The 19,401-nt window shown below is 33.8% G+C and overlaps 1 protein-coding gene and 1 pseudogene across 1 annotated transcript; both read left to right on the top strand.

Annotated features, from left to right (window-relative positions):
• The first annotated feature begins 3,111 nt into the window (after nucleotides 1-3,111).
• LOC109159866 lies at nucleotides 3,112-13,440 on the top strand (annotated as a pseudogene).
• Nucleotides 13,441-15,443: 2,003 nt separating this feature from the next.
• LOC109159769 (feruloyl CoA ortho-hydroxylase 1-like) lies at nucleotides 15,444-18,355 on the top strand. Its single transcript, XM_019307881.1, has 2 exons — nucleotides 15,444-15,980; nucleotides 17,568-18,355. Exons 1-2 carry the CDS (start codon nucleotides 15,487-15,489, stop codon nucleotides 18,151-18,153), a joined length of 1,080 nt encoding a protein of 359 aa, XP_019163426.1. The 5' UTR covers nucleotides 15,444-15,486; the 3' UTR covers nucleotides 18,154-18,355.
• Nucleotides 18,356-19,401: the final 1,046 nt, after the last annotated feature.

Raw genomic sequence — 19,401 nt, 5'->3', positions numbered from 1 at the left:
TAATTCTAAATTAAAGAAATGCATATGTATTATTTTTTGTTGTATCTACTAAATTATTAATTAATTTAATAAAAGTAAATTAGAGTACTAATTATGCCAACTTTAATTTGATTGGGATGGGGTTCGAACCTGAGACCTTTCTTATTAAAATCAATGAGTAAGTTAACGGTGAACTAATAGAAACTAACGGAAAAGATAATATTTAACGAAAAAGTTAACGGATAATCATATTCATTAAGGATAAATTAGGAAATCTCAAGGAAAAATTAAAATCTGATCAATCTGAACCATTCATTTTATTAAAAAACTTGACCGCCATTTTTTCTACCCATTATAGGTCTAACTCTCTTGGGCTCTTATTAGTATATATATATAGTAGATTATTATTATTATTATTATTATTATTATTATTATTATTATTATTATTATTGTTGTTGTTGTTGTTGTTGTTGTTGTTGTTGTTGTTGTTGTAATTATTATTATTATTATTAATGATATATGAGGGTAATACTATCTCAACATATTTACTCTACTACTAGCAAAAGAAAGCTCTACTCAACACGTGCTAATTAAGTAGTGGAGGAAGAAAAGATGAGCTCTACTACAAGCACTAAAGGCAATGAGCTCTACTACTAACAATGGGCAACAAGTTCTACAAAGAGCAAATGGGGAAATGAGCTCTAATTTGCTAATATTGAATAGAGAAGAAGGGAGGTCTACTACTAGAGCCAAGAAATAAGCTCTACTACCAGAGCCCAGGCAACAAAGTCTCTACTACTAGAGCTCAAGCAAAGTTACTACTACAAGCTCTACTACACGAGCTCAAGTACTAGCTCTACTACCAAGCTCTATTACCCGACTATATAAACAAGCACCACTACAACAGTTCTACTACAAGCTCTACGGTTAGAGCTCAACATTGTTTCTAAAAATAGAGCTCAACCAATGGCTCTAATACAAGCACTACCATGAGCTCTATCAAGGCCCTGACCTGCAGCATTATCCACCTCCCCCAACAACAAGGGGAGGAAACACAGGGTTTTCTCGCTGAAGTATAAGTGGGCTGAAGTATAAGTGGCGTCTCATGGTCTCAAACACTTGGAGTTCGCAATTTAAGAAGCACGATTATCCAGCCCTGACCGCAAGTTTGACCAATTACGTCGAGATGATTTCGTGCAAATTTTATGTCTACCGTGTGTTCCGCACACCCGAGGACTACGCAACGGCCAACCTTCAAGAGCCTTAGTACGATCTTGAGAAGAAATACGTGTCCGAGACGAAGGAGGTCACCGTTACGTACAGTTCCTCATCGGGAGGTCGACCCAGTCGCAGGAGGTTTTCTGCCTATACTCTTACTACCAAAGTTTCATAACACTTTTATTTCGATTACTAACTTTCTATGCTCGGTTTCGCAGATATGGGCCTGAACGAATCCTTTGAGGTCGCGACTACAACTCCTCGAGCACCTTAGGCCAAGATCATCTTCGGGGCGAAGAAGGTTCGCACCCCTGAGTTCGCACCCGCCGTTCCAACCGGCCTACTATTAACCATAATCGTGCCCACGGGTTCAGCCTTCGACCGCCCGTGGCCAAAACTTACTCTAAGAGGGGTAAGGAATTGGCGGTGGACTCGGGAGAAGTGGCTCGAGCTAAATGGGAGAAGCAGGCAAGATCCCCCAATCACACGGCGATTATCGACGCTCTGCTCTTTAGTAGCCCCCCTGGCAACCCTTCTCGACCGGATCAACGCGGTCTTGCTGGCTACCAAGGAAACAACCGAGTGGACTACCAACAAACTTGGGAAAAGATGAGCTCGGGATTTTATTCACATATTATCCTCCCGGTTTTCGTTTCGTAAATAAATTTGTGTTTCCGAGACCCTCTACCACACGAATATAGACAGTGCGAAGAAGGCTATCGCTCGTTGGGACGCTAAAATCCGTGGGCTCGAGGAATCAATCGAGGCAGCAATCAAAAGGGCTGAGGTGGCCGAGCAGAAGATTTCCTCCACTGTTAGATTACAAGGCCTCACCGGCCTTCCTTATTGACGCGGTTTTAGAACCCGGGCTCCTAGCCTCTCGTATCTTCAATGACCCAGCCATTACCGAGCTATTCTTTCGAGCTTTGCTGGGCACTAAATCTGGGAAAGACTCGTACGGGAATATGTCCGCTAGGGCTTTCTTTGCGGAAAGAGGAAGATGCGGGCGGACGTCCAAGATGCCCTCGCCGAGTCGTTGGAGGATGATGATCTTGCGGCAGTTCTCAGCGTCTTACCCGAGGAAGTGGCCGATCCCAGGCCCGCACCATATACTTAGTCGGCCCCCACCGAGCCACCCACATCCCAGCTAGAGACCGAGAGAGAGAATACTCCTTCTATGGAGTACGTGATGATGATTGCCAGCTCGACCCCGTTGTGTCGAGCATTTTTAAATCTATTTCGAAGCGAACTATGAGAGCTCGGCCCCATGTGTGCAGAGCATATAACTTGTACCCTTAGGGCTTTTATTTAATCTTTTGCTTAAACTGCCCCTTGCAACTTCTTTTTCAAAATTGCGGTAACTCTGAGAAAAATGACAAAAGTTGTTACACAAGAAGACAAACAGTACATTTGCAGCACGTTGGAGATAGTGATAGATTTGGATACCTGTCGCACTAGGGGTAACAAACAGATTCAAAGATTCCTGGATGATTAACAACCTCCCCCCCCCCCCCCCAACACCTCTGTCAATAAGTGAAGGTCTCCGAAGCTCTAAAAAGGTATCTCATAGCTTGTTGCTAAGTTTTTTTTTTTTTTTTTTCTGTGAAAAGTTTCTAAATACCATTGAAGCGTAGTGCAATAAAAGTTAGAGAGAGACGAAGCTTCAAAGTTCAAATCTAGTACAACCTAAGCTTCACAGTGAACTTCTACGTTCATAGTTGTTGGGCGTCGGCCAGGTTGGCCGAGTTCAGCCCATGCTCGATTCGAGACGTGGCGTTATGGCTTACCATGGAGAGATGTGGTTAAATCGTTAATGTCCACCTAGTTATCACCAATTGGTTTTAAGTAGGATATGACAACCAGATAGCCAAAGAACTCTGTATTTAAGCGTGTTTGACTTACAATAGTCATAGGATGGGTGACCCCTTGGGAAGTAAGCATAATGCAGCGTTGAGATCTATCACTCAAGGCGATTTTGAAGCTGACCCTTGGAGTGAAGATCAGGTGTTGAAGAACGGAAGGGACATCCTAGATACACTGTGTGGCTTTTTCACTTGTATTTGTAGCCAGAATACTAGTGAAAACCTCCTTAGACATTAAGGAGAAGAGTGGTGTATGCAATTGTTGAACCACTATAAAAATCTCTCTCTCAACTCTTCAATTTTCTACATTTTCGTTCCAGGGGTGATCGAACAGTTAGCACACAGACACATCACGTTTTCGCCCAAGTTGTTTTCTTACAAAATCGCATTACAGACTTTAGACTTTCGCTGCCTATCACCTTGTTTTCAAGCTGGCGATACACGCTGTTTTAAAATTATTTTTAAGTTAATTTTTTTAAAAAAAAAAGTCTATTAACACCCCCGCCCCCCCCCCCCCCCCCCCCCCCCGTGACACCCAGTATTTTTCATTTTCGGAAATTATATCCCCTAACTATTCTTGTAAGGGATTTATCCTATATATAATAAAGCTATATGGTCTTGTGAAAATTAAATGGTGATAATCAACATTTAATTTTCACAAGACCATAATAATATTGTTAATTATAATAACAATAACAATAATAATAATAATTGCAATAATAATAATGATAATAATTTTCATTGACAATTTCTAATATATATATATATATATATATATGTGTGTGTGTGTGTGTGTGTGTGTGTGTGTGTGTGTGTGTGTGTGTGTGTGTAGATATATATATATATATATATATATATATATATATATATATATATATATATATATTTATTTATTTATTTATTTATTTATATTTCAATTTCTACTGGCAAATTATTGTGTGAACTATGGTCCACATAATTGTATGGATCATGAATATCAAATACATTTTTAATATATTAAAATTACATTATTTTTATATTGAAAGTACCTTACATACATATATAATGTACCCTTAGTATATTTAAAATATACTTTTTATTGCATGCAACCCCAAAGTTCATAAGTTTGAAATTAATATATGGCATAGCTAGGCGGCCTAATATTTAAGATTGTTGATGTGCATATTGAGGACTACGGAGACAAAGATGTGTTATTCGTTGATTCATCGGATATTGTCCAACAACACTCTCCAACTTAATTGACGTGAAGTGGCTTAGTAATATTAAGATTATATTCTCGAATTGTTAGTTCTCATCTTTTATTGATTACACACTTAATTCAATAGTATTTGGAAGAAAAAATCAATGTTCGAACTAGGATTGTGATTTTGGTCTTAAAAGGTCAATTGTATGTTGCTACATCTAGAGTTAGAAATCTCAAAGGTCTAAAAATTTTGATCCGTGGTGACTCTAAAATTGTAATTCAATTACTATTGTAGTTTACTAAGTTCTTAAAAATTTGTATGTACTAAATTTTTAATATAGTTTAAGATTTGTAGTAATCACCCACCTTAAATATGATTTTAATTGTAAATATATTTATGTTCATAATTTTATCATAGGAATTCACACGTAATAATTATTAAATAACAAAAATTTTATATATTAATAAACCTCATATAGGGTATATTTTTATAACATATTTTCCGTGCATCGCACGGGACAAATACTAGTTATTTCTAGTAGCCCAAATTCTTCAAATGAATAGTTCATAGTCTATATGTATTTATTTAAAAGCCCAATTTCCTTCACAATAAATAAATCCCTAGCTTATTCTTTGTAGATATATTTAATTAGTTTTGTTTGCCCAATTTCCATAAAATAAAGCATTATATTCTTATATAATATAATAGCCCATGAACCATATATTATAACCCATCTATACATCTTCCTAACCTAATACATACATTCCATATATCTATCATCTTATCCTCGTCATTCCTACATAAAATATCCTAGAGATTGTCTTTCTCCCCACTCCACTCTCACCTCACTCATCATACGCCATTTCAACTTCTTCCTCATTCAAAGATTGGTCTTCATTTCACCTTCAAGAATCAAAGCAAGATTCCTCTTTTAGTGTTCTTAGAGAAAGATCATGGTAAGACTTCACCCTTTCTTGCATCTTCTTCATTTGGATTGCTACCTTTATGAACCTCATCTTCATTTCCATGGTGGGTTTTTGGGGTTTCTAGATGATCAAGATGGAGATAAGTTGCTAGGTTGATGCTTGGTATTTGAGGATTGATTTGCTAAGCTTAAATGGTAAATTTCATGTCCATCAAAACCTATTTCCAACTTATATAAATGTTCTTGGAAATCTCTGACTATATTCTTGATATGAGCCTTGTTCTTGAGTGTTCTTGATGTTAATCTTGAGCTATGATGTCTATCTTTGATCCCCTATGATTTATCGTAATTCTAGTTTTGTTGGTATGGATTTCTTGTTGAGTTTTAGCATTGGATTTGATGGAATAGCCTTGCTGTTGTTGCTTCTGCTTCGTACTAGTTCTGTTCTGATTTTGACCTTGCAGGCATGAGATGCCCGTGAGGGACACCCCACAAGGTATCTTGCAGGGGTGTGTGGCGGGAATCCTTTGCTCGGTGCACACACCCGTTTTCTTCGTGCGGTAGAGTGTGGCGGGCTTCTTTTTCCCGTGGCATATGATCGTTGGGTCCGGTACATTTCTAAAATGCACCCTTTGATTTTCAGCGCATTCTTGTTTGGTCTTTGATGCATTGTAACTCTTTCCCGGTACCTTGTGAACTCTTTGACCTCCTATTGAATTGTAATTCCTTCATGAATCCTTGTTCCTTTATATCAATTGATTGTTGAGTGACTTGATGGTATATATTTCCTTGAATATATATATATATATATATATAGTATATTTGGATTGGTGGAATTGGAGAGCTTCAGCTCCACTTTGATTGGCGGAAGAAGCTTAATCTTCATTTGGTGGATAAGGTTGGACTGGTGTACATGTTGGACTCTTGGTGTAAAGGTTGGATTAGAGTTTGGTTGGATATTGATTGATATTGATTTGATATTGAGCATTTGGCTATTGTTATATAAACTCGGTTATATATATACTACAGTAACTTGTTGATGTGTTGACTCTTGGAATTGTATCTTGTTTACGCTTTGGTATTGATATCTTGAATCTAAGTTGAGTTGAGTTGATTCCCTATTGACTTTCTTGAATTGAATTCATTTGAGTATTCTATTGAATGAGTCTAGCTAGTGCCCCTAGAATTGCGTTGTTGATTGAGTATCAGTCTTTGGAATCCTTCAGCTGAGTTCTTTATGGTATGATATATATATATATATATATATATATATATATATATATATATATATATATATATATATATATATATATATATATATATATATATATATATATATATATATAGTCATACCGTTGCAAAACCTATTTTGAGTATAAAAGTATATGTACGTGTTGGAGTGGTTTTACTTAGCATCTCTCGCTAATTGTTTTAAAATCATTTCAGGTTGGCTTAGAGATCTTTCCCGAGAGCGCTGTCTAGAATGGATGGTTTAGTTGATTGGAATAGAACCTAGATTGTTCTATAGTTAATTCATTTGTACCTTCTAAAGGGTTTGTAGTTAGAACCTTTGTAAGCCTGTGCGTTTGGGTTTAGAGTAACCTAAGCGTGACATAACACCCCATTGAGTTTAAAGTATTGAATTCGCTTCCGCATTTTCTTTGAGTTTTCTGTATGTAGAATTTGGGGGTGTTACACCCACCCCCCTCTAGACTTTTTGCCAAACTTGGGCTCAAGATAACGCGGAGTTTACAAAATTTGAGAAAATGTCTTTACCTTATGATTCATGGCATCGTAATTTGGAGAATGTGGCAGCTTTTAGACGACTACCACTTGCATGAGTGATAATGGACATATAGTTGAATTTTAATCTACACTTAACCTCCTTCATCTATATAAGGAGAAATCCAAGCTTAAAACTAAGTGTTGATTTTTACAAGCAAGTTCCTTAGAACAAAAAGCGATAGATTTAAAGCTCTCAAGCAATATTCAGTACATGTTCTATGCCAAACAGAGTCATCTAGATTCTAAAAGTCCAACCTCAAACAAAAACAATCTCTTTTGGAAGATCAACTTCCAATGTGATTTTGTGGTTGGCCCTTGGCATAGTTTGATTATGCAATGTAGAGAGTAGGTCAATGAAGAGCTCGTGACTTGTTCAAATGGCTGTCATTGAAGGAAGCAAGTAGCATAAGTTGTGAAAGTAGTCACTTGCATTTGTATCAAAATACATAGTGAAATCTTTCTTTTTAGCTTCTCTTATCTTGCCAACCATTCATGATTCACACACTACACTTAAGCGTTCAAAACAAACTAAGCTACAAAACAAAACTTGGCAAGTTATGACTTCCGCTACAAAAACTCTTGCATTTTCAAAATGTTTAATTCACTTGAAAGTTTATTCTCCACTCCTTCTAGACTTTTACTTTAATTTGTCCATGACCAACAGTTCTTTATTTAGATCTTTAGAAATTTAGTCCCTCAATTGTTTCAAACCTTGTCAATTAATTTGGTCATTCAATTACATTGTCATTAAACTTGTGTTCATTTTAAGGTTTTTTTTTTTTTTTTTTTTTTTTTTTTTTTTTTTTTTTTTCACGCGCAACTCTCAATTTTACTCAGAATAAATTTTTTGAATTTCTATCTCACGCTCAGTTATATATCTCTCTCTCCCTCTAAGAGGTGTCAAATGGGTTGGTTAGCTCGTCATCTTTCTAGTTATTATTTGAACTAGACTAGGGTAGTTCGATTAAAATATTGGTTGGATCCGGTCGGACTAGACTAAACAATAACAATCTTGACCTAACCCAACTAATAGCGCAAAAGATATAATAAAAATTATGTAAGCTTGTTTCTTCAATTTCACTAGCTGGGATTTATTGCATTTATCAATGACTGATTAAAATACGAATTGGATTGGACAGAACCAAATAATAAAATTACTTAACCCTGTCCAACACCCAAAATATTTGTAAAAAATTAATTTTTTATTCAATTTTTTTTAGCACAGAGTTATTATATTTGTCAATGTCAAAGTAAATATAAGTCAAAATGAGCCGAGCTGAAAAGTAAAAATCTTAAACCGACATGGCCCACGTCCCAAAAAAAGAAGTAAATATTGTTTTCAATTTCTTTAATTCATAATTAATATATTTATTATTTTTATTATAATGAGGTAAAAGTTATAAATTATTTATTTACATATTTTTATTATAATTATTATTAATCTTTATAAGCATTATAAATTTTAATTTATAATGTTATTTTAATATAAATAATTATTATTGTAATTAAAATTATTAATATTTTATTAAAAATAACTTAGTAATTGATTTATGCTCATATTTTCAAAAATGAATCAAATAGAGAAGAATACAATTTTTAACTTTTACCAAACAAAAAAAATATTGTTTTCTACTTTTAGCCAAATACCAAAAAATGATTTTCTTTTTTTTAAATGAATCATTTAAAAAAAAAAAACAAAATTTTTATATTTCCAAAAAGACCATAAAAGTACAATTAAAAAAATAATTGCAGTCTAGTACAACAATAATTGAAACTCACAGTCAACATTCGTAATTTGGAGATTTGAAAATATGAAAATTTGTGGTTTACACTCGCTCTAAGGAAAATTATTATGTGGACCGGATCTATCTTGTAAAGTGGACCTGAGTTTAAAAATACATAATTTATATATTGAAAGTTCACAATTTTTACATATTGTATGTTCACAATTTGCATATTTAATGTTCACAATTATATATACTAAATGTTCTGAATTTATATATTAAATGTTGACAATTTAAATTGTAAACATTCAGTATATAAATTGTAAAAATTCAGTATATAAATGGTGTATTTTGACTCGCACCTTGCAAGGTGGACCCAGGTCCATGGTATAAGTATTGTACATTTGTACCCTAAAAGATCTATAAAAGGGAACGATGAATGGGATGATAATGTCAGCAACAACGTAACCTCAAATATAATATCTCAACAACGAAAACCAATCGTTATACCCTGCACCACAGTGCACATAGCACTGTGCATCCCGCGTCTCCCAAAATGACGGCATTTTGTTAATGTATGTGGGGAGTCGACGCGATATAGCGTATATGTATTATGTTATATAATTATGTACATTATGTTATACAATTATGTACATTCTGGTATACAATTATGTACATTATTTTATACAATTATGTACATTCTCATATACAATTATGTACATTTTAGTATACAATTATATACATTTTCAAAACATGAATTTTTTTAATAAGCTAACAACAAACGCGGAAAAGCGAAATTTTTTTTTAAAAAAAAAAGTACAAAACAACGTTATTTTGCACCCAGCCCCAATCCTGGACAAGGACGAGTTGGACCCTTGCCTAGGACCCACACTTTAAAGAGGCTCACCACCTTAGCTCATTACCTTATATATATATATATACTAGTCTTTTCTATGCGCGATGCGCAAAATTAAGTGCCCAACATTAGTATTCAATGTTAAAATTATGGTTATAATTTTTTTTAAAATAAAATTTTATAATTTTTTATAAAAAATTCATAAAATTTATAGTTGTAGAGAATTCATATTATATATTAAAAAGTATATTAATAATTATGGTATGATTAATAATTTATTTATTACATATTCTAATATAATATCTACATATATTATTACAATTAAAACAATTAAAAAATGTCCTTTTCAAAAAAAAAAAATTAAAGAATGTAAGAAAATATATGGTGAATGCAAGTGCATGGTAACAACAATGGAAATAAATAACAGAAGTTATAACAGTATGGGCATTATTGTCCAAAAAATTATATAGTACAACATTTATAGCTTAATGTATCAAAAAAGATAACAGAAAAACAGACATAAATGAAGGGTACCAACCTTCATTCACACTTATTAGATTCTTAGATTAGATTAATTTTAGGTATAAGTATTTAGTATACATTGAAATTAAATGAGTTAATTTAGTTGAGTTGGTTGGTCTTGTGGGCCTTAGTGTAGAGACAACGTGTCGAACTACCATGGCTCCATAATATATATTTTATTTTTCTTTAAACTTTTTCTCTCAAGACTAATTTAGCGGTATTATATTATATAGTATTAAAATAAGAGATGTTATATTATATAGTATTAAAATTGAAATTATAACTTATGTAATTTTTCCTCTCCTACTCTTTAGAAGATGAATTTAGGAATATTATATAATACGTATAGAATTTATTTCTATTTCTAATTGTATTTTTTGAGTTGTAACTAAGTGATTTTTTTAATCGTTCTATAATTATAGTAAGATTTATAATATAGATTGATTTGTGATTCATATCAATTTTTGAATCTATTTCTATTTGAGTAATTTACTAATATTTAGAACATGTGTTATTTTGTGAACTTTATAATGATTTATGTATATGTAATATATTTTGTGGATTTAATTAGTTATCAAATTAATCTAAAAAAGACTTGAAATTGATCTAACTAAAAGAAAAAGTATTTATAAATATGATATCAATAGAGAATATGCGAGATTTATAATGTTGTTTTCTATTAAAACTATTTTATCCCATTAATCATGTTACATTTCTCACGTTTTAAAGTGTTTTGATTTATTGCTTCAATAATTAAGATTTCATGCTCTACTCTTATTTGTATGTTGTGTTTTATAATTTTTATTAATAGTTACTTTATTATTTATTATAATAATAATGTGATTGTCTATAAATTTATTTGGTTTTAAATTGTTTATCCACTTTTATAAACTATAATTCTTTATTTATGAAATCACATATGCAATTATTGAATATTTAGCAATTTTTTTAAGCCAACAAAGGAAAATTCATTTATAACTAACGAAAACATCAATAGAGTTGTTTTCATTATTATTACTGTGCACACAAAATTTGTTAAAAACTTGTATATCTTATTTTAAGTTATTTGTAATTAGTATTTTTTCATGTAGTTATGCAAATATATATTAATTTTATGTAAGACACATTTTTGTTGCTACGCCTAGGTCTTATAAACGGGTTTTGTTTGCACCAGGGTGCACAATACAAATTGTCGTCAATGAGGGTCACGACGTGAAGTGCCTTTCCGACTTGGGCCTCCAAGCCCTCCGGAGCAATACATCCAACCTCTGGCGGAGCTGATAACGGTGATCACCGACGCCTCCATTCCGGTCATCGACATGACAACCCGGAGGTGGGCGAGATGATCTGCGAAGCGGCCAAGAAATGGGGATTCTTCCCACTAATCAACCACGAGATTCCCCTTGGAGGAGGTCATGGCCGCTACTTACCGGTTTTTCAAGCAGCCGGCGGAGGAGAAGAAGAAGCATTCCAAGGAAAACTCTCCGACCACCAACGTCAGATATGGGACGAGTTTCGCTCCCCATGCCGAGAAGGCTTTGGAGTGGAAAGACATACTATCTTAGCCTCTTCTATGTTTCTGATGAACAGGCTAACTCTTTCTGGCAACATTATATATTTTTTTGAGTATTACTGACTCTTTTACAATGCAGTATCTTTTCATAACTACTTTTTCTCAATTTACAGAATCACAAAAAATCACTAATCCATAACAATATACTGAACTTGTTATATTATTTGTATAAGCACACTCAAATCGGATGCACCGTACCATATTAGAATATGCACCTTCAAGTTTTGCATGGTTACACATATGTTGTTTGTAACAATTACTAAAATCTTATTGTAACTTTTTTCCTTACTTTAGAGTCATTAATAATTATGATCAATGATTAACATTATTTTACAAAAGAAAGAAAAAAAAACTGTTCTTATAATAAATATATTACACTACGTAATACATGTTGATATGTGGTAAAAGGAATCATTTCCTTATTTTATTTATTTTTATTACGGCACCAACAATGGTAATTTTTTTTAAACAGTTTTTTAGACTTTTTTGACGAAAGGAAGGAGAAGGCCGGGAAGGGGTTTTGTATGCTATAAACATGGGATTTTTATTGGGAGGGGGTGGGGGGGGGGGGGGTGGCGGGCGGGAATAACTATACATTTGAGAGTGATTGCCAACTTTCAATTACTCTTTGCTTTTGACAATTTATTTATTTATTTTTATTTATTTTTTTTTTGTTTATTCTTGATATTTGGCTATGGATCCTACAAAAAAGTTTTTAAAAACCCCTATACCATTAGGTTGCTCTCAAAGCCATTATCAATTTATCATGTGTGCTTTTGACAAGACTAATAACTAATGAACTATTATATAAACAATATTATATGAACTCTTTTTTTTTTTTTTTTTTTTTACTCTTAATTTTTATATTAGACTTAATTTTATTTTATTTTTTATATATGCACTTTATTTGAGATTTATATACCCAAGATAGTTTATCACCAGGAGTAAAAGTAACATAGTAAAAATTGAGACAGGTATATTCTATGATTTTTTTGAGTACTATTGACTCTATTACAATGTAGTATAGTGCATACATACTTTCTCAACCTATTATAGCAAGAAAATGCTCCCAGCCTTCCACTGTGATTCAAATTTGTGACTTCCCATTTATGAGATCCAGAGAGGTCTCCGCCATTGAGCTACAAGTTACTTGGGTAGCACTGTGGTTTAATTTTCAGGGAAGAAATATTGAATTTCCTTAAAATCACAGAAATTGTTGTGAGGCGGCTATTGGAGGCACTAATGGAAGGACTAAACGTGAAAGAGATGACCGCTGCAAAAGAGTCACTTCCGATGGGTTCCCGGAGGATCAACATCAACTACTACCCAAAATGCCCCAACCCGGACCTCATCGTCGGCATCGGCCGCCACTCCGACGTCTCCACGTTGACCCTCCTCCTCCAGGACCAGATCGGCCGACTGTACGTCCGCAAACTAGACGACGGCGACGCCTGGGTCGCCATCCCACCCATCACCGGCGCCCTGGTAATCAACATCGGAGACGCCCTCCTAATCCTGAGCAACGGCCGGTACAAAAGCATCAAGCACCGCATTCCGTCCCCATTTTCGTCAACCCAAGGCCGGAGGACGTCATCGGGCCGCTGCCGGAAGTTCTTGACGGCGGCGAGAAGCCATTGTACAAGCAAGTTCTTTACTCCGATTATGTGAGGCATTTCTATAAGAAAGCTCACGATGGAAAAGAGACTGTGGATTTCGCAAAGTTGAACGTCTAGAAGCCTAAATGTACGAATAAGAAAAATGTTGCATTGGAACAAAATGATTAAGTTTATTACTCCGTATTTCATAAAAATAAAGTATATTTATTTTGCACATTCATGCATAGTATGTAATTAGTCACTATTCAATGCTATGCTGGATAAATTAAATCTTAAATTAAGCTCCATTCATTTCGAAACCTCTCTCTTGATAAAAATAATAATGATTTAATTTATGATAAGTTTAATTCTTATTAATATCTTATCAGTTTATTCAGTCTCATAAAATCTTTTTAGTATGATTTATATTTACTTTTACGCTGTCTTGCTTTAATCATTAAGATGAATGGACCTTAAGTTATTGCACATCATATCTAACAAGTTTACCAAGAAAAGAAAAACAATAATAATTGCTGTATATTGGAGAATTTATAAGAGACAAAATTGTTGCTATTTATTATATATATAAGACTTTATGCGGCTTGCTAATTAATAAACTGTTGTCACATGAATTATCACAGAATTGTAATTGATGCGAAGTTCAGTTAGGTGGCAGGCATGCATGCACGTATGACGTATACTGTTAAATATGGAATTGTACTCATTAACTGTACAGGCCTCCTATATATATATATATATATATATATATATATATATATATATATATATATACAAGTTGACAGTAGGTCTCAACCACATATCCTAAAGATATATAAATATATAATGGATAGTTGAGACTTGAGAGGCAGGCATGCATGCACGTATACTCTAACACTCCTTAAGGTGGAGCATATATATCTATATAACACTATTCTTATTAAACCCTTCTGTAAATAAGTCTATTTACCACTACGAACATGCGGTTGTGTTGTTAATTCAAAAAGACACCTTAAATATTCAAATGACACACCTTAAGTACAAAAACCATGCATCTTAAGGCTTAAGCACACAAACAAATTATAAAAAACTTAACCTTGCCCAACCCCCAAAATATTTTTAAAAAATTAATTTTTTATTCAATTTTTTAGCACAAGAGTTATTATATTTATCAATGTCAAAGTAAATATAAGTCAGAATGGACCGAGCTGAACAGTAAAAATCTTAACTCCACATGGCCCACATCTCAAAAAATAAGTAAATATTTCTTCAATTTCTTTAATTCATAATTAATATATTTATTATTTTTATTATAATATGGTAAAAGTTATAAATTATTTATTTTCATCTGTTTATTATAATTATTATTAATCTTTATAAGTATTATAACTTTTAATTTATAATTTTAATATAAATAATTATTATTGTAATTAAAATAATTAGTATTTTATAAGAAATAACTTAGTAATTGATTTATGCTCATATTTTCAAAAATATAATGAATCAAATAGAGAAGAATACAATTTTTAACTTTTACTAACCAAAAAAAAATATCGATTTCTACTTTTAGCCAAATACCAAAAAATAATATATATATATATATATATATATATATATATATATATATATATATATATATATATATATATATATATATATATATATATATATATATATATATATGTTAAATGAATCATTTAAACAAAAACAAAATTCTTATATTTCCAAAAAGATCAGAAAAGTACGATTAAAAAAAATAATTGCAGTCTAGTACAACAATAATTGAAACTCACAGTGAACATTATTTGTAATTTGGAGTTTTGAAAATATGAAAATTTGTGGTTTACAGTCACTCTAAGGCAAATTACTCTGTGGACTGCGTCCATTTGGTAAGTGGACTTGGGGTCCAAAAATACACAATTTATATACCGGATGTTTACAATTATATACTGAATGTTCACAATTTTTATATACTGAATGATCACAATTTACATATTGCATTTTCACAATTTTATATAGTTCAGAATTTACATATTGAGTGTTTTCTGTTTACAATTTAAATTGTAAACAATCAGTATATAACATTCATTATATAAATTGTGTATTTTGACTCGAGTCTATCTTGCAAGGTCTGTGTACAAAGAAAGATCTATTGCACTCTAAAAGATCTATAAAAGGGAACGATGAATGGGATGATAATGTCAGCAACAACGTAACCTCACATATAATATCTCAACAACGAAAACACCATTTTCTTGCTCTCAAAATGTCTTCAACGTTGTGCTCAGTCCTCTCAAACCTCACCGCCTTTGTCGTGAACGACGGTCACGGCGTGAAGGGCCTTTCCGACTTGGGCCTGGAAGCCCTCCCGGAGCAATACATCCAGCCTCCGTCGGAGCGGATAACGGCGAGCACGGTGATCGCCGACGCCTCCATTCCGGTCATCGACATGTCGTCGGACAACCCGGAGGTGGGCGAGATGATCTGCGAGGCGGCCAAGAAATGGGGATTCTTCCAGATCATCAACCACGGGATTCCCCTTCAAGTTCTGGAGGAGGTCATGGCCGCCACTTACCGGTTTTTCAGGCAGCCGGCGGAGGAGAAGAAGAAGCATTCCAAGGAAAACTCTCCGACCACCAACGTCAGATATGGGACGAGTTTCGCTCCCCATGCCGAGAAGGCTTTGGAGTGGAAAGACTATCTTAGCCTCTTCTATGTTTCTGATGAACAGGCTAACTCTTTATGGCCTTCAGCTTGCAGGTTCGTATACAACGTAATATTATATATTTTTTGATTTTATAACTCTGTTACAATGCAGTATCTGTCCATAACTACTTTTTCAACCTGCTGAAGCACAAAGAGTCAATACCATCTCCACTGCCTCGAATCCACAATCTTCCATATGAAACTGCAACTTGGTGCTAATAGACCACGTAACATTATATATATGAAACACACATAATATATGGTGCATACATAAAATCACTTTACTTACATTAGTAACCCGCTTATCAAATTGTTAAGTTTACATATATAAAATCACTTTACATATATGTGTAAAGTACATGAGCATATTTAGTGAAAACAATAATGCTTCTTATAAAAAAATGTAGAATAATAATGCTAGTTGTAGATATGAGATGATGAATAACCACTTAAAATTAAGGGGAAAAAAATGATGTTATATTCTCATAATTATCGCAAACTCCGGATATTCCATCAAAACTTACACAAGGAAAAGTTTCAAAGTGCATTCACTAATACATAACAATATAATGAACTCATTATTTGTATAAGAACACTCAAGTAGGATGCAACTTGCCCTACTAGCATATCCACCTTAAAATTTTGCATGGCACACATATATTGTTTGTAATTATTAAAATACTACTGCAATTTTTTTTTCTTTACTTTACAGTTATTGATAATTCAGATGAACAATTAACATTATTTTGCAGAGAAACATTGTTCTTATAAATATATAACACTACGTAATACATGGACGTGTAACATGCATGTTGATGTTCAAAGGAATCATTTCCTTATTTTATATACTTTTATTAGGGCACCATCAATGGTGATTTTTTTTATTTTTTCATTTTTTTATTAATTTTTTTTTTTTTTTACAGTTTTTAGAATTTTTTTTACGATGTATGTGGAAGAAGGAGAAGGGAAGGGGTTTTGTATGCTAAACATAAGATTTTTATCGGGGAAAAGGGAAAAAAATAACTCTACGAACACATTTGAGAGTGGTGGCCAACTTTCAATTACTCTTTGCTTTTGATATTTCGTTTTCTGTTTATTCTTGATATTTGGCTATGGATTCTACAAAAAAAGTTTTTCTTTTTTTAAAAAAACCCTAAACCACTTAGGTTGCGCTCAAAGCCATTATCATGTGTGCTTTTGATGACTAGACTAATAACTAATGAACTATTCTATAAAAAATATTATATGAACTCCTTTTTTTACTCTTAATTTTATATTAGACTCAATTTTTTTTTTTTTTTGTTTTTATATATGCACTTTATTTGAGATTCATATATCCAAGATAGTTTATCACCGGGAGTAAAAATAACATAGTAAAAATTGAGACATGTACATTGTAGGATTTTTTTTTGTTTGTTTTGTTTTGAGTATGTACTACGGCCGGCTCTATTATATTACCCAATGTATTATCTGGTTCAACATATATAGTTTCTCAAACTATTGAAACACAAAGAATCAATGCTTCCTTATAATTCAAACCTGTAACTTCTCATTTAGAAGAGTCACATAAGTGCTCGTCATTGAGCTACAAGCTACTTGGCAAGTAGCACAGATATTATATAGTTGTGGTTTAATTTTCAGGGAAGAAGCATTGAATTTCCTTAAAATCACAGAAATTATTGTGAGGCGGCTATTGGAGGCACTAATGGGAGGACTAAACGTGAAAGAGATGACCGCTGCAAAAGAGTCACTTCTGATGGGTTCCCGGAGGATCAACATCAACTACTACCCAAAATGCCCCAACCCGGATCTCACCGTCGGCATCGGCCGCCACTCCGACGTCTCCACGTTGACCCTCCTCCTCCAGGACCAGATCGGCGGACTGTACGTCCGCAAACTAGACGGCGGCGGCGACGCCTGGGTCGCTGTCCCTCCGATCACCGGCGCCCTGGTCATCAACATCGGCGACGCCCTCCAAATCCTGAGCAACGGCCGGTACAAGAGCATCGAGCACCGCGTGATGGCCAACGGGAGCAACAGCAGGATTTCCGTCCCCATTTTCGTCAACCCAAGGCCGGAGGACGTCATCGGGCCGCTGCCGGAAGTTCTTGACGGCGGCGAGAAGCCATTGTACAAGCAAGTTCTTTACTCCGATTATGTGAGGCATTTCTATAAGAAAGCTCACGATGGAAAAGAGACTGTGGATTTCGCAAAGTTGAACGTCTAGAACCTAAGTGGGCCTACCGGCGAAGCACGTCGTTTTTGTCGTCGTGGTAGACGGGGAAGAAAGAACCCCATCATTGGGATGCCAAACGATGCGTTAAGCTCCTAAGATCCATCAAAGCTTTTAGGAAGATCCTTCCATAAGCCTAAATGGCTTAATGTACGAATAAGAAAAATCTTGCATATTTTTCAAAAAAAAAATTAAAAAAATGTTGCATTGGAACAAAATGGTTAAGTTTATTATATTTCTATCTAGATACAATATATATATATATATATATATATATATATATATATATATATATATATATATATATATATTTGTTCAAATACGGCCGCGCCCTTCCGTGCGGTCGTGCTACTGCTTGACAAAATACACTAATCGTGTCAACAAAATGCACTAATAGTGTTAGGAAAAAGCACAACAATGAAATGCACAAATACACACAAAAATACACAACACACCCAAAACGAAATACACCGTATAACTCCCCACCCTTAATGGTGTACTGGATAAATCTTAAATTACGCTCCACTCATTCGGATACCCCTTTTGATGCTTACAAAATCATTTATTTCATACATTCATGCATTGTACTTAATTACTATTCAATGGTGTACTGAATGAATTTTGAATTAGGCTCCACTCATTCGGATACCTCTCTTGATGCTCACAAGATTTTTAAAGTTACAAGGTAAAATTAATGATAATTTAATTTAGAGTTAATTCCAGCAATGGTCCTCTGACTATTGCGATTTTCTAAAATTGGTCATTGTCTTTTAGTTTGGACAAAATAAACCTTTGACTATTATATTTGTTCCAATATTGGTCCTTCCGTTAAAAGATCAGTCAGTTAGGTGTTAATTTAGAGACTAAAATGATATTTTCCTTAGCTATTGCTTTCTTCTTCCTCCCTTGTCCAACCAGCAATCCTACGTTTCTTCTCCTACGATCTTCCCCTCTTAAACCAAACAGCCTTCCGTCCATTAAAAAAACTATACCTTGCCAAAAGGTGCCACTAATCTGTGTAGAGCTGCTATCCTGTCTCCAAGTGTTTCTTTCCTCACCTGCTTATTAATCATTTAATTTACAACACACACACACACACACATATATATATGAGTAATATTATTCTATGCAAAATATATGTTGCATTTTGGAGGTTTGGTTTTCTTTAATGTTGGAATATGTGAATTATGAAGATTACCTTGATCACTGGACATGAAGATCGTTGTGATCCGGTTCGTGGCT

Source organism: Ipomoea nil, unplaced genomic scaffold (genome assembly GCF_001879475.1).
Source record: "Ipomoea nil cultivar Tokyo-kokei standard unplaced genomic scaffold, Asagao_1.1 scaffold2845, whole genome shotgun sequence".
Taxonomy (NCBI): Eukaryota; Viridiplantae; Streptophyta; class Magnoliopsida; order Solanales; family Convolvulaceae; genus Ipomoea; species Ipomoea nil.
The sequence above is the reverse complement of the archived record's forward strand: the minus strand, read 5'-3'. Positions and strand labels throughout refer to the sequence as shown.